Below are 16,141 nucleotides of genomic sequence, written 5' to 3'. Positions count from 1 at the left end.
TTTGTATTTTATAGAGTGATATAATTCAAACTCAATCAATCCCGTATCAAAAGAATAACAAACTCTTCTCAAAAGATTAGCATATGCTATTATTTTGCCTTTGTTTTGATTCTGACTGCTAGATAATCAAGCTATTGGCATATGGAACACTGAGAGACCCACTAATGCTGGGGATTTCCTATGGACGGTGGTGACATACTTGTCATTGTCGAGGTCGGTGACAGCTAGGCTGTTCCCAAAGTACGAGCCCACTTGTTCTCCTGGGATGATGAACTCGGTCACCAGCTCTGTGTTGCCCTTCTTAGCCAGCATCACTGAGCCCTTGGATTCATCTCTGGGAGACCCCGTCACTACCGTGAAGTCGTCTCGACTCAGCAGCTTCCTGTCCTCATAGACAGAGTAACCTGTGGTGTTAAAACAACATTAAAACAATGTTGTAACAACGTTACAGTACCATTTATGGTAGGTAGGCCTAATCATTGGCCTTAAATCTTTCAACACAAAGGTCAAAGGTAACTTCCTGTGACACAATTGCCACTATGCTAAACAGAGCGCCGCCATCTAGATAGCATCGGTAGTTCCTCTTTCTAGTTCTCTTTCAAGACATACATTCAAAGAGATGTTTATCTTTCTGAATGGGGGAGTGGTTATGTTTGAGAGCATTTTGAAATGAAAGAGCATGAGACTCTCCCTTACAGTAGGCTTCCTAGTCTACCCTGTTAATCCAGAAATGGCTCTACTAGCCAGGTCAATGATAGAGCCATACCCATGTAGCTGTATCGTCTGTTCAGTTGCCCAAAGTCTTTGTCAGTTGAGTCCCACGAGTTTCCTGGATCAGGGTCTCGCCACGTTACATGAACGTTGCCTAGGTAACAAAGACAAAAGAGAACAATACAGTTTCACATTCATTTTTAAGCTTACAGAATAAGCCTTGTTTAATATGTTACGTCTAGTCTATGAGACCAGGCTGTACAGAAGAAGCCTTGTTTACTATGTTACGTCTAGTCTATGAGACCAATCTGTACAGAAGAAGTCATGAGGCTGCAACTCTTTCTCTTTGAACTCCTTTTGCTGCCCACCTTGCCACACGTAGCTGCCCACTGAGCCGATGTAGACGTCCGTGTCGGTCATGCCCCCCGAGATGCCCATGTTGCACAAGCCCTCCAGCTCCACATCAAAGTTGGGGTTGCACACCTCGTAGCTGTAGGCCTGCCACTCATCGTTGGGGTCGAAGGTCAGGTCATTGCCCCTGACGTAGCACTTCCCCACCATCCGCCGCTGCTCCTCAATGCCCCCCGGCACCACCTTCACGTAGCGGTGCCCACACGCCTGGACACGAATTAGACATTACAATGCAGGAGTGCTATTTTGTTCTAGTAGTGGTATAGTTGAGTCAATTTCACATTTGTTTTACAGTTGCAGGTGTAATAAGATGCGTTTGCTGTAAAACCTTAGTGCATATGTCAAATGTAGGGTAGGGCTGCTCATTTGAATTTCCTGTCTTTATATGTCAATTAAAATGTAGTTTTTGTATTTAATATTATATCTTTATTGACCAAACAACAACCTTTTATTCCCATACTGTTGCATTGTGGCCATATCACTGTAGTAAATCATGAACTGTCAGTGCAGCTGAACACTGCGTCACAGTGGACATATGCAGACCCAATACATTGTCAGACAGCAGGCCACAGAGACTCTGAATATGTGACCTGTGTACTAACTTACTAGTGTTTTTCATACTGCGTGTATATAGTGTATTGTGTTTGTTTATTTGTATGCAGATTTCACAAAAATGAATTTCTATGTAAATGGACAATAAAGTATATTGTATCATATATTGTATCGTATCTAGTGTCAAAGCCTATGCTTTATCTATGGTTTTTAATTGACCTTATCTTACACTCACTTGGCTAGCCTTATCATGAACAAACTTGACGTCCATAACTCAAACTTTTGCATAAATCATGAATTGATGTCACTGTCAAAGACAGATTTGTGCGAAAATGTGAGTTATAAGCGTCTAGTATCTCAAGATAGGAGACGGTCCACTTTCAATGAGGAAAGAGAACCAGAGGGTGTTGTCCCACTCTCACCAGCACTCGGCCCCCTGGCAGGTCTCTCTGGCTGGCCACGGTCACTCCCAGCCACATCCCCTCCACCATCTCAGACGAGTCCGCTGTGGGAGACACACGTCACACTCATTGCTTTAAAGGGCAATTGTTCATGCTTTATGGTAAATAGAAGCATAAAGCTGTTAGATGTTGTCTTCTGTGACTGTTAATTATATATATTGTCATGACCGTACAGTCACGTCAGAAGTGATCAATACAAAGTTACTGGTATTTTATGTAATTAAAAGATTATAAAGCTTCCATATTTACTTTTTTTTTACACTTCCATGAAAAGTGGCAACAGAGCAGACGTACATACGGCAATGTCTGACTGTTATTTGAAACTTAACGTTCCAACTGAACAAACCCCAAAATATAACAACAGGACGATCATCATGAAAGTAAGACACCTAGCAACAAAAACAGCAGCATTCTCATCCAATGTGGATCAAGCCTGAACAAGTGTAAACCACAAAAATTTACAGAGACTGACTAACATCAAAAGTACATTATCATTCTTACTTTCAGCCTCTGAGGCTATAAATGCCTCCTAGGTGAGTCAGTCTACCATAACCTTTAATTAAGACTAATTCAATATGTTCCTATTTGGAGCATGTCTTTCAGAAATGACAGAGGTTAATATATGTTGGTTGGGCGTAGCAAATCAGGGCACAGATAAGGGTTTGGGAAGCAGGGGAATTTGTTCAATTTGATTGTTTGACAAGTCTACCTTTGGGAGCAGGAGGTATTCTGCTTGGTCTGGAATAAGTATGAGATAGCTCGACCTTGATATCAAATACAGGCTATCCTACAGTGTTTTTTTATTTATTATTTTACATACAGCGCAGTGCCAGAAACTGATCTGAGTATTGTTAACAGATTACTCAATAAAGACAATAAATGCTTTGGCAAATTTGTATGGATTGTTTTTGAAATTTTGAAAGCATTGAAAATCCCACATAGAAAATTCCACTCAAGGGGGAATCCCCACTCAGGTGAGTGAACCCAGTCTCCACTGTAACAAATGACATACAAAGCATAATTCAGTGGTTATAACAAACAAACCCTTATCTAACCACCTACAAAGCCCTTCTCTACCATCCCAACCAAGCCCAATGTCACCCATTCAACCAGGAGAACCCTTTCATATGGAGAGGACACTGTAGTGACAGTGAGTGCCAGTACTTACTGGAGCTGACCAAGTCCATCCTTTCACAGTCGTTGAGCTCTGTGGTGATGGGGCAGGAGTAGATGGCGCCCGTCTCATTGACGTTCCTCAGAGCCAGTGCTTTCTCCTTGGGTGCTCCTGATAGGAGACTGAGTACAGACAGACATGCAGACAGAAGATAACAGCTTAAATCACAGTAATTTCCTGTTTCCTGAGACTATATAAGAGAGACATAACTTCTGTTAGGTTTATAATATATATAGACTACTGTATATCAACATAGGGAACATAGGCATTCATGACAGGAACTATAATTCATGGATATTCATGATTAGGAACTATCACTCTAGGAAGTCAGAACTATTTGATACAGGAACTATTTGATACAGCAAAAACATTATTGTTCATCTTGTACAACAACTTGGGACACGTAGCTAGAGACATTTTACCTCACTTAATAATTTGGTCAGCCCGACCATGTCTTCCCCTCAACCACCCACAAAGCCTCTGGGCTGGGAGAGAGCAACCACATTACCTTTAAAATAACTCAGAGGGATGAGATCAGAGAGTGGGGGAGCCAGAGCGTGAACTGTGAACCGTGGTACAAGTCTGGACGCAACAGACAGCAGCTTAGGGAGTCAACCCTGTCTTTTTCTTCACTCACCCAGACAGCCACAACATTAGCACCAGGGTAAAAAAGCTGTGAAGCAGCCAGCGTTATCTACAAGGGAACCGAACCTGGCTAGCTGCGGCTTTCACAGTCAGCACACGATTTATCAAGCCTAATTTGTATAAATTAAGTAAGTATGTATGTATGAGGTACATTTCTATGAAATATGGTTAGCGATTAGCTAAGATGCTAACAATGAATCAATGTTGTCAATGAAGAAATAAAGAACTGAGGAGACTATCTGTTGTGAACATTCACAGCTCAATGGTCAAAATGTACTACTCTATTGCTGAATTTGGGTAATGTTACTGGCACAACTCTCTGACATCAACAGGAATACAGTGAGTCAAGTGTTTTTGGTGCCTAATATTCCCTGGAACCAGGTGGTGAGAGAACAAGGGAAGAGTTCAAACTCAAGTCTCACACCCATGTAAATATCAAGTCTCACACCCATGTAAATATCAAGTCTCACACCCATGTCAATATCAGGGCTCATACCTCACTGAGAAGTAAAAGTAAATACATTGCACTGTGGAGAGATAAGAGTCATCCCAGAAGAAATACAGCCTTCCTTCAAGGAGAGTGCTTTATGTTGAGAAATACTACTAACAAAGCATCTGTCAAAGAGAGTTTCTAAGTAAATGTCTGAAGCTTTTGAGGGGAGTGGCAGGATTTCATTTGAGGTATAGGCATTTGAAGGGAGGAAGAGATAGTCCAGGTGAATATTTCAAAGATGTCCAGATGTGATAAAAATGACTCAGATAACATATTACAGTACACCTTGTGAGGCATACTGGTGAGAACATTAAGGGGTGGTTTGTGTATATAAAGTGGGCTAGAGTGGAGATTGTGGACCGTGTGCCTGGCACCACCACAGGCCTCAGTGTTTATTCACTTACCACAACAGCTAGCCAACCTTCTCACCCGCCCATATCAGGCAACCTTATTGTTTATCAATATATGCCATTTCCCAGACACTTTTATCCAAAGCAACTTACAGTCATGTGTGCACACAGTTTACATGGGTGGCCCTGGGAATTGAACCCACAATCCTGGCATTATAAGCGCCATGCTCTACCAACTGAGCCATACAGGACCACATTAGAAAGGTGAACGCTAACAGAAGTCTACACATAACACTTAGGCCTATACTATGTCATACACCGGCCAAGGGGTTTTTCCTGGTCGTGTGACCTGAGCAGGGAAAACCTCCTGTCCCATGTCATACAGCGACAATGAACAGAAGTCTCCCACTACTAAATGGACCAAGGTAATTCAGCCCACATAAGACTATACAATAAAGATGGCCCTGAAAGAGATATAAAGACAGATTACTGGTGCAAGGGTATCCTACTCCCAACCATTACAGGAAGTAGGACTGGCATCCCCTCTCCCAAGAGCATGGCTCTGACATACTTGAGCTAGAACAGCAATCACTGCCTTATCTGAAACACGTACGGGAGGCAATTATCCCTCCTTTCTTCTGATGTGCATTATCAGCCATTAATCAATTACCTTGCCTTGGTGATGACAACCGGGGCCAATGTGACCCAGGTCTGCACAGTGTGCCTGACACTGTGCATCTTACTGGTGCTTATGACAAGTGCTCCCACACACAGTAGGCGCCTTAGGGAGGCAGAGAGACCTTGGCTCTGGTGGTCACTCAGTAGCCAGGCTTTATCTGAGATTTCACAGACGGTTGGAGGACCGGGACCACTGACAGATACATGGGGAATCAAGGCTGTTGTAGGACCCAGCATTAGGTTTAAAAGGAAGGAGAGGAGAGGCCCATTATGCAGCAACAGGGTTGTGTGTGTGTGTGTGTGTGTGTGTGTGTGTGTGTGTGTGTGTGTGTGTGTGTGTGTGTGTGTGTGTGTGTGTGTGTGTGTGTGTGTGTGTGTGGACGTGTTTAACTATTCTTGTGGGGATCATAAGTCCCCACAAGAATAGTAAACAAACAAACATTTCACCAACTGGGGACATTTTGTTGGTCACCACGAGGTCAAATGCTATTTCTAGAGGGTTAAGGTTAGAATTAGTGTTAGGGTTAGAATTACGTTAAGGGTTAGTGTTAGGAGCTAGGGATAGTTTTAGGGTTAGTGTAAGGGTAAGAGTACGGGTTAGGGTTAGGGTTAGGGTTAGGGTTAGGTTTAGGGTTAGGGGTTAGGGAAAATAGGATTTTGAATGGGACTGAATTGTGTGTCCCCACAAGGTTAGCTGTACAATACTGTGTGTGTGTGTGTGTGTGTGGGTGTGTGTGTGTGTGTCTGTGTGTGTGTGTGTGTGTGTGTGTGTGTGTTTGTGTGTGTGTGTGTCTGTGTGTGCGCGTGCGTGCGTGTGTGTCTGTTTGAAGAGTCAGACACCTATGTGTGCCTTTGTGTGTGTGTCCACACACTGGAATGTGCAGTAGCTTGTTTGAACATATGTCTGGCTGCTAAATCTTGAGAAGGCCACCCAATGACTTATTCAACTGAAAAGTCACACCAAGGGTGAAAACAAGGACTTATGGATAAAGTCCTTTATAAATGTCAAATATGGGGCTTGCTATTCCTGTGGGAAAACTCAACACCATTTACATGGATTAGCCGACCTCTACAATACCCGGGCGACAATAGAGTTATAAAACAGTATGAAACAGGCAAAGAAGGAACCAGGCTGACCTTTGCACATTGTGAGAAGGTAAACAAAACAATACACAAAACACTAGATTCATTATTGTTGTCCAAAGCTGTGAGGAATTGGGGCACAGAGTTCGCCAACTGCTTATCTGGGAAATGGAACTGCTAGTACAGCACACTACTGAACAATACTGGATCAGTTTGACCTCATTCACAGACACATGTCCCCACAAAATGGAATTTTCTCACTATCCCTCATCTCCAGTACTGCAGCACGTGGGTCACCTTTTGTTTATTTTGGCAATTCAACCCTGCTGCTTGACAGACTTCTCACCCATAACAATTCTCACATGTAGACCACAGGAGGTTGGTGGCACCTTACTTGGGGAGGACAGGCTCGTGGTAATGGCTGAAGCGGAATAGGTGAAATGGCCTCAAACACATGTTTGATTCCATTCCATTCGCTCCATTCCAGCCATTATTATAAGCCGTCCCCCTGTTTTTGAAAGTCCCCTTAGACAACATCGAGGAAATATAAATAGAGTCAAAGATTCCGTATAGGGGATGGTTGAGCTAACGTGCGCTAATGTGATTAGCAAGACTGTTGTAAGTAACTGCAAACTTTCCAGGACATAAACATGTCTTCATTTTTAATCTAACTGCACTGTCCAATTTATAGTAGCTATTACAGTGAAAAGAGTGCACAACAACAAAAAACAGGCGCCTCACAGGTCCTAACTGGCAGCTTCATTAAATAGTACCCACAAAACACCGGTCTCAACTTCCACAGCGAAGAGGCGACTCCGGGATGCTGACCTTCTAGGCAGAGTTGCAAAGAAAAATCCATATCTCTGACTGTCAATCTTAATCTTTTCTTTTTATTGGCCAGTTGGAGATATGGCTTTTTCTTTGCAACATTCTAATGTATTTGTCCTCTTGCTCAGTTGTGCACCGGGGCCTCCCACTCCTCTTTCTATTCTGGTTAGAGACAGTTTGCGCTGTTCTGTGAAGGGAGTAGTACACAGCGTTGTACGAGATCTTCCGTTTCTTGGCAATTTCTCTCATGGAATAGCCTTCATTTCTCAGAACAAGAATAGACTGACGAGTTTTAGAAGAAAGTTATTTGTTTCTGGCCATTTTGAGCCTGTAATCGAACCCACAATTGCTGATGCTCCAGATACTCAACTAGTCTCAAGAAGGCCAGTTTTATTGCTTCTTTAATCAGCACAACAGTTTTCAGCTGTGCTAACATAATTGCTAAAGGGTTTTCTAATGATCAATTAGCCTTTTAAAATGATAAACTTGGATTAGCAAACACAACGTGCCATTGGAACACAGGACTGATGGTTGCTGATAATGGGCCTATGTACGCCTATGTAGATATTCCATAAAAAATCAGCCGTTTCCAGCTACAATAGCCATTTACAACATTAACAATGTCTACACTGTATTTCTGATCAATTTTATGTTATTGTAATGGACAAAAGGACATTTCTAAGTGACCCCAAACTTTTGAACGGTAGTGTACATTCAGTAATCTTGCTCTGATTTGTCATCCTAAGGGTCCCAGAGATAAAATGTAACATAGTTTTGTTTCATAAAATCCATTTTTATATTCAAATGTAGGAACTGGGTTCTGCAGTTTGAACCCATGCTGTCTCTGGCTCCACACCCACCCCGCCCGGCCATCTAGATATGTGAAAGTTAGTGTATAAGCTAATGAACCATCATGAATGACATTCCTGGGAGTGTGTAAACTTACATTTTGTATTACCATATCATTTTTGTATGTTCTCTATAGTTATGTACTTGAAAATGTATCAATTGACCAATTCGGCACATTTGGGCAGACATGATACAAAACTGTCCAGTATTGCAATGTTTCACTGGATCAATCTGAAACTTTGCATACACACTGCTGCCATCTAGTGGCCAAGATCTAAATTGTGCCTAAACTGCAATATTATCTTGTGTCCTTTCTCTTGCATTTCAAAGATGATTAAAAAAACTTTAAAAAGCATGTTGTTTTGTTTGTATTATCTTTTACCAGATCTAATGTGTTATATTCTCCTACATTAATTTCACATTTCCACAAACTTCAAAGTGTTTCCTTTCAAATGGTATAAGGAATATGCATATCCTTGCTTCAGGTCCTGAGCTACAGGTAGTTAGATTTGGAAATGTCATTTAAGGCGAAAAATTGACCGGTGGCGCTGTTTCCCCTTTCATCTTTAAGGAATAGGCTACATAAAAGAAATGTGACAACCACAAAACATACTTTGTAAAGAAAGTAGCTATCCTTATTGATGATATATTACACACAACACTCAATATATTATTAATATATAATATATAATAATAAATATATCTCTCAATATAAAACATCTACTGTATTCTGTAAGCAGCTGAGCTCAAAAACAATGTCATGTTCTCTATTCTTGACCTTCACTCACTGATGTTCTCTCTCTTAATCAAAATGAAACAATATGGCCACCCATATTTCCCACTCTGCTCATCACCTTTTAATAAACAGTCTCAACTCTCTCTCTGGATCAGGAACAAGGAGGTTGGAGCTGCATTCCAACTCAAAGGACATGTTGAAATGTGCCCCTCTGGCCTGCCTTAACCAAACATTTGCTATAGATCACAAGGTGCATCGCCTCCGCATTCTTGACATGTAGGGCTCTACTCAATCTGTAAAACTGAAGCGTTACAGATTCCGCGATAGAAATGTAAAGGTCATTTCAGATTGAACCGACACATGCAGCGTTTACCGTGAATACAGTCTCCACTAAAGCGGGAACGTTGCCTTTAAATTTCAATCACACTGTAAAGCCGAACTTCCGCGATGTGGATTGAATAAAGTAAAATAGAGTAAAATAAGTTGAAAAGAGAAGGAGTGAATGAATGAATCACATTCTTATCAAACGGTTGAAATAATGTGATAACATTTTCCACAACGAGTCGCTGAGTCACAAATGACCATTCTATGCCAGACTTCCATACGACAAGGTGTCATCTTAGAACAGAGGAGGGAGAAAGAAGAGAGGAGTAGAGAAGAGAGGGGAGAAGGAGAGGGCTAGAGAAAGGCAAAGAGAGAGGAGAAGGGTGAGAGAGGACAGAGCAGCTACGTCTGGTAAGACGAGGGGCAGGGTTGTGGGTCTATTTGTCAATAACTGCTGGTGCGCGATGTCTAATATTAAAGAAGTCTCAAGGTATTGCTCGCCTGAGGTAGAGTACCTCATGATAAGCTGTAGACCACACTATCTACCAAGAGAGTCTATTTATCACCACAAACTGACGCTGGCACTAAGACCGCACTCAACGAGCTGTATAAGGCCATAAGCAAGCGGCACTCCAAGTGGCAGGGGACTTTAATGCAGGAAAACTTAAATCCGTTTTACCTAATTTCTACCAGCATGTCACATGTGCAACCAGAGGAAAAAAAACTTTAGACCATCTTTACTCCACACACAGAGACGCATACAAAGCTCTCCCTCACCCTCCATTTGGCAAATCTGACCATAATTCTATCCTCCTGATTCCTGCTTACAAGCAAAAACGAACAGGAAGTACCAGTGCTCAATACGGAAGTGGTCAGATGACGCGGATGCTACGCTACAGGACTGTTTTGCTAGCACAGACTGGAATAAGTTCTGTGATTCATCCAATGGCATTGAGGAATATACCACCTCAGTCACCGGCTTCATCAATAAGTGCATCGACGACGTCGTCCCCAAAGTGACCGTATGTACATATCCCAACCAGAAGCCATGGATTACAGGCAACATCCGCACCGAGCTAAAGGCTAGAGCTGCCGCTTTCAAGGAGTGGGACACTAATCCGGACGCTTATAAGAAATACCGCTATGCCCTCAAACGAACCATCAAACAGGCAAAGCGTCAATACAGGACTAAGATTGAAACCTACTACACTGGCTCGTCGGATGTGGCAGGGCTTGCAAACTATTACGAACTACAAAGGGAAACCCAGCTGCGAACTGCCCAGTGACACAAGCCTACCAGACGAGCTAAATGCCTTTTATGCTCACTTCGAGGCAAGCAACACGGAAGCATGCATGAGAGCACCAGCTGTTCCGGATGACTATGTGATCACACTCTCCGTAGGCGATGTAAGTAAGACCTTTAAACAGGTCAATATTCACAAGGCCGCTGGTCCAGACGGATTACCAGGGCGTGTACTCAGAGCATGCGCGGACCAACTGGCAAGTGTCTTGACTGACATTTTCAACCTCTCTCTGACCGAGTCTGTAATACCTACATGTTTCAAGCAGACCACCATAGTCCCTGTGCCCAAGAATGTGAAGGTAACCTGCCTAAATGACAACCGCACCGTAGCACTCACGTCAGTAGCCATGAAATGCTTTGAAAGGCTGGTCATGGCTCACATCAACATCATCATCCTGGAAACCCTAGACCCACTCCAATTCGCATACCGCCCCAACAGATCCACAGATGACGCCATCTCAATCGCACTCCACACTGCCCTTTCCCACCTGGACAAAAGGAACACCTATGTGAGAATGCTGTTCATTGACTACAGCTCAGCGTTCAACACCATAGTGCCCACAAAGTTCATCACTAATTTAAGGACCCTGGGACTAAACATCTCCCTCTGCAACTGGATCCTGGACTTCCTGACGGGCCGCCCCCAGGTGGTAAGGGTAGGCAACAACACACCTGCCACGCTGATCCTCAACACCGGGGCCCCTCAGGGGTTAGTGCTTAGTCCCCTCCTGTACTGCCTGTTCACCCACAACTGCGTGGCCAAGCACGACCAACACCATCATTAAGTTTGCTAATGACACAACAGTGGTACTCCTGATCACTGACAACGATGAGACAACCTATAGGGAGGAGGTCAGAGACCTGGAAGTGTGGTGCCAGGACAACAACCTCTCCCTCAATGTGAGCAAGACAAAGGAGATAATCGTGGACTACAGGAAAAGGAGGGACGAACAGGCCCCCATTAACATCGACGGGGCTGTAGTGGAGAGGGTCGAGAGTTTGAAAGTTCCTTGGTGTCCACATCACCAACAAACTATCATGGTCCAAACACACCAAGACAGTCGTGAAGAGGGCACGACAACACCTTTTCCCCCTCAGGAGACTGAAAAGATTTGGCATGGGTCCCCAGATACTCAAAAGGTTCTACAGCTGCACCATCGAGAACATCCTGACCGGTTGCAACACCGCCTGGCGCTACAGAGGGTAGTGTGTACGGCCCAATACATCACTGGGGGAAAGCTTCCTGCCATCCAGGACCTATATACAAGGCGGTGTCAGAGGAAGGCCCAAAAAATTGTCAAAGACTCCTGTCACCCAAGTCATAGACTGTTCTCTCTGCTACCACACGGCAAGCGGTACCAGAGCGCCAAGTCTAGGTCCAAAAGGCTCCTTAACAGCTTCTAACCCCAAGCTATAAGACTGCTGAACAATTAATCAAATGGCCACCCGGAATATTTACATTATTTACACTGCTGCTCCTCGCTGTTTATTATCTATGCATAGTCACTTTACCCCTACCTACATGTACAAATTACCTCGACTAACCTGTACCCCCGCACATTGACTCGGTACTGGTACCCCCTGTATATAGCCTCGTTACTGTTATGTCATTTTATTGTGTTCATTTTTATTGTATTTTTTACTTTAGTTTATTTAGTAAATATTTTCTTAACTCTATTTCTTGAACTGCATTGTTGGTTAAGGGCTTGTAAGTAAGCATTTCACGGTAAGGTCTACACCTGTTGTATTCGGCGCATGTGACAAATACAATTTGATTTGATTTGATTTGAGAGGGGGGGGGGGGGGGAAGCGATGGGGGAAAATGAGAGGGGAGCGGAGAGGAAGAGAAGAATAGAGGGGAGAGAGAACTGCATAGCCAGACAAAGGAGAAAGTGACACTACAAGCAAGGTGGAGGGTGTCTTGTTTTGGTAAACAGTCCTCTGTCTTCCAGACACCTAAGCCAACACACTTCCAGTCGTACCCCTACAACACGTTGGAATGGGGCCATATAATCTCCTTCAGTGGCCAACCGCTACCGACTCTCTCCTTCCTCAGCCTCAAATCAAACTTCTTACGGCCTTTGAGTACCTGGGAGAAGACATCATTCTGTGGAAGAAGATCCTACTACAGTCTACAGCCACAAAAATAGTTTGAATTGATGGGGTTATTTCTCCTGTTCATCTGAATGCTGCAAAATAATTCAAAGACAAAGTGAGTCCAGGCTCCACACAGTGCCAAAGAGACAGGTCTACAAAAGAGCATAGCTCCTGTCAGGGTGGATCCATCTCTCCCCAGTCTAAACAGTGGCGTGATAAGGCATGACCCAGGTCTGGTGGAGATAGATGATAGCCATCGGCCCAGCTGGACTGGCACCCTGCCCAAAGGAGGTGTGAGTGGGGGTGTGTGTACGCATGATTGCATGCGTGTGTGTGCTAATGCATGTGCCTGTGTTGTGTGTGTATGTGCATGCGTGAGTGTTTGTGCGTGCCTGTGTGTGCGTGCATGCATGTATATGCAGGTGATTGTTCACCCGTCTAGATAATCGCAGGGAACCTGTTCGTCATGGGGACCAATAGCAGGTCTGAGATCAGGTTTACAGGGCCCGCATGGCGTTGAGGTTTACATGATAACCCAGTGTTCACTGCCAACCAGTGACGTGCAGTCAGGGTAGTAGGCAGGGTACGCAGGGTAGGTAGTGCTTACCATGTGATAATCTAATAAAAAAAGCTGTTATGAAAAGCCAAATAATTATTTTTGGTTATCTAATGTTTTTTTCTCAATGATTCTGGTGGTTGTTTTGCAAAAAATCTCAAAATGTGCTAAAACTGCATCAGAACCTCAGGAAAGGCACCAGGGCATTCATGCTTTCCTTTCCAGCCATTCAAATACATTCAAATCGTTGACGCCGTGGCTGATCTTGAGTCCAGTCACTGTTAATGGACAGGGTCAGCATAGGCGTCGCTGCTTCGCCTAGCTTAAAGTAGCTTCATTGAGGCGATTTCATATTTTGCGCATGCATATTGCCTAAACATGTTGCGTGGGTATTGCCTAGGGTAAGCTGTGTACATTTGGGCGTGTCTACATAATTTGGCGCTCGTTTCCCTTGAACTGAACAAAGCTAGCTAGCTAGCAAAAACTATCTGACAAATGGACACTATTGCACCTCAAACTATTTTCCATATAAATGGGGTAGTAATACTGAATTTAATGTAACGTCCTGTTTGGAAAATCAGAGTTGAAGAGTGGGAACGTCAACTATAATTAAAGTTAAGACCAGACAGAGGCAGCATACAGGAGCTCTACACACAAGACGTGACATGACAGGCAACCACCATGACACCATCTCCCTCACTGCTAGCTGTCAGGTAGGCGAACAGCGAGTACTGGACTGTCCACTTACCTGAAACATCATTACCCATTAATACTTTTTACCCAGACTTTTACACATCTTAGACGTTTACTTTTACTTTGTGGACGTAATGGGAATGGGAATTACTTTTTGTGTCAGTGTGAAAATGGAACCAAAGGAGGCCTTGGGGATGTGTCTCCCTGCTGTGTGCATGCAACATAATGGACACTGTGTTCTGCTTTGACTTCTACAACGCTGTCACGAGAGGTTCACCAGATGAATGGACTTAATTTCCAAGTAAAGGTAGGCCTAAATGCATTTTCCTTTGCAATTTGCAGGTTCAGCTACTGTTGAGTCATGAGAACAGACAACATCCCTTTGAATGCATTTGATTGATCAAGCAAGAATATTGTTTTGATTAAACACCCTTTTCAGTCATTTCGATTGTTGATATGGAAATTTCATTAGAACCTTATGTATTATGTGTGTGTAATTATGTGTGTGTAATGATATTTTGCATAATAATATTATTATGTGTGTATGTGTGTGTGTGTTTGCACACGCGGCACATTGGAAGACTTGTAAATCCATTATGAAAGGCTATGGAGTTTGCGTTGCGAATTATTCGGATGAAATGTGTCCATATATTGGTATTTTAGTGGCACCTATCAGTTGCAACTGTGGATGCTACATCAGTCTATAGCTGAGCTGAGTTGAGCAGTGTGTTATTTTTTCGGAAAATATCATATATGCCGCCATGGGAGGCTATCTATTGTGTTTCTTGGCTACATTGTATTTATATTAGGTGAACATTTTTGTCAATTTCAGGTTAATAGCCTATGTCACTCTGGTTGTTGGGGCTATCTGTTGTATGGTGAACTTGAGATTCATCAAGATATATTTGTGAGTAAATCTGGCTTTGATAATAGCCAGTGCTTACCCAGCAGCGACCTCACTGCACGTCACTCCTGCCAACCATGCAGCTCTTACTGAATGACTCTAAAGAGTGCCACTGACATTGAGTTGGCGGCAGACAAAACCAAGACACAGCAAACAACACAACAACTAGATAGATACTGTATACAAAGAGCAAGGTGCCTCACCTGCATTGTGACAGTACCAGTGTGTGGGCCTTGAAGAATAAACCAATTACATTATAGACGAGCAATACGACCAGATCGATTCCTGGAAAATGTTGTCGTTTGACCCGCTAAGCTAATAAATGGGGTAGTAATACTGAATTTAGCTCGACTCAATTAGCAGATTCGATTTTGCATTAGAACAAGGGGAACAAGGTTTAAAATCGATTTATCTCTTTGTAATGGTGTAATGACTGCTTTGAAAGAGCAGTAATGTTGAAATGCTAGCTACAGGAATACACAGTCCGACTCCACTCTGACTGGAAAGGGACATCTGTATCCTGTCCTCACTTGAGATGAAACGCTGTGTGTGTGTGTGTGTGTTTGTGTGTGTGTGTGTGTGTGTGTGTGTGTTTGTTTGTTTGTGAGTAGGTGGGTGGGTGGGTGGTTGAGAGAGAGAGAGATAGGAATATGTATGAAAAAAAATGGTATGCACTCACTAACTGTAAGTCGCTCTGGATAAGAGCGTCTGCTAAATGAATAAAATGTAAATGTAAAATGAATACTTATTTTCTGTGTGGGGGAGGGCTATTTGAACACAATATTCTCTGTAATTGATGTATTTTCAGCAAATACCTGTCTTTTCTTTGAACGCACACACCCTTGCATTCAGAAAACCCACGAGGGTACACTTTGCTATCGGAATATTCACTGTGTGCACACCTAGCTGTTAGCACATTCTTTGTGCACACACACATAGCTTTCAGATGAGTCTTGACAAGGCAAACAGTTTAGTTGAAACAGGCTAGTTGAAACACCTGCTGCCTCTGGAACTGTGGTTGGTTGGCAGACAAACATGCCTCCAACATTATTCATCTCCTATGATGCACTAGGTATCATTACTGACTTAGTTGACTTGTTCCTTCCAGATCCCAGTGAAGCAAAGGTCCTCAACATCATGAGTACATACACAAAAGCACTCACATTATTTAATGGAATTACCCTATGCAGATAGGAAACACTGACATCATGCTACTTCCACCAGATATGAAAGTGATGAAATAATAAATGCACTCAGTAGTGTGTTCATTAACTTTGTGAATGATCCCTGGAT

The 16,141-nt window shown here is 43.1% G+C and overlaps 1 protein-coding gene across 1 annotated transcript in view; it reads right to left on the bottom strand.

Annotated features, from left to right (window-relative positions):
• The window catches only part of itga3b (integrin, alpha 3b), a gene marked incomplete at its 5' end in the record, with an annotated part of 57,365 nt that overhangs the window by 18,660 nt on the left and 22,564 nt on the right, over positions 1–16,141 (bottom strand). Inside the window, 5 exons of the mRNA XM_084165060.1 lie at positions 200–404; positions 767–865; positions 1,080–1,329; positions 2,097–2,179; positions 3,304–3,431. Of these exons, the coding sequence (XP_084021186.1) occupies positions 200–404; positions 767–865; positions 1,080–1,329; positions 2,097–2,179; positions 3,304–3,431 (765 nt within the window). The remainder of the gene's footprint in view (positions 1–199; positions 405–766; positions 866–1,079; positions 1,330–2,096; positions 2,180–3,303; positions 3,432–16,141) is intronic.

The sequence above is a fragment of the Coregonus lavaretus genome (assembly GCF_964263955.1).
Source record: "Coregonus lavaretus genome assembly, chromosome: 1".
Taxonomy (NCBI): domain Eukaryota; kingdom Metazoa; phylum Chordata; class Actinopteri; order Salmoniformes; family Salmonidae; genus Coregonus; species Coregonus lavaretus.
Note: the sequence above shows the minus strand (reverse complement) of the source record. Positions and strands in the feature narration are given on the sequence as shown.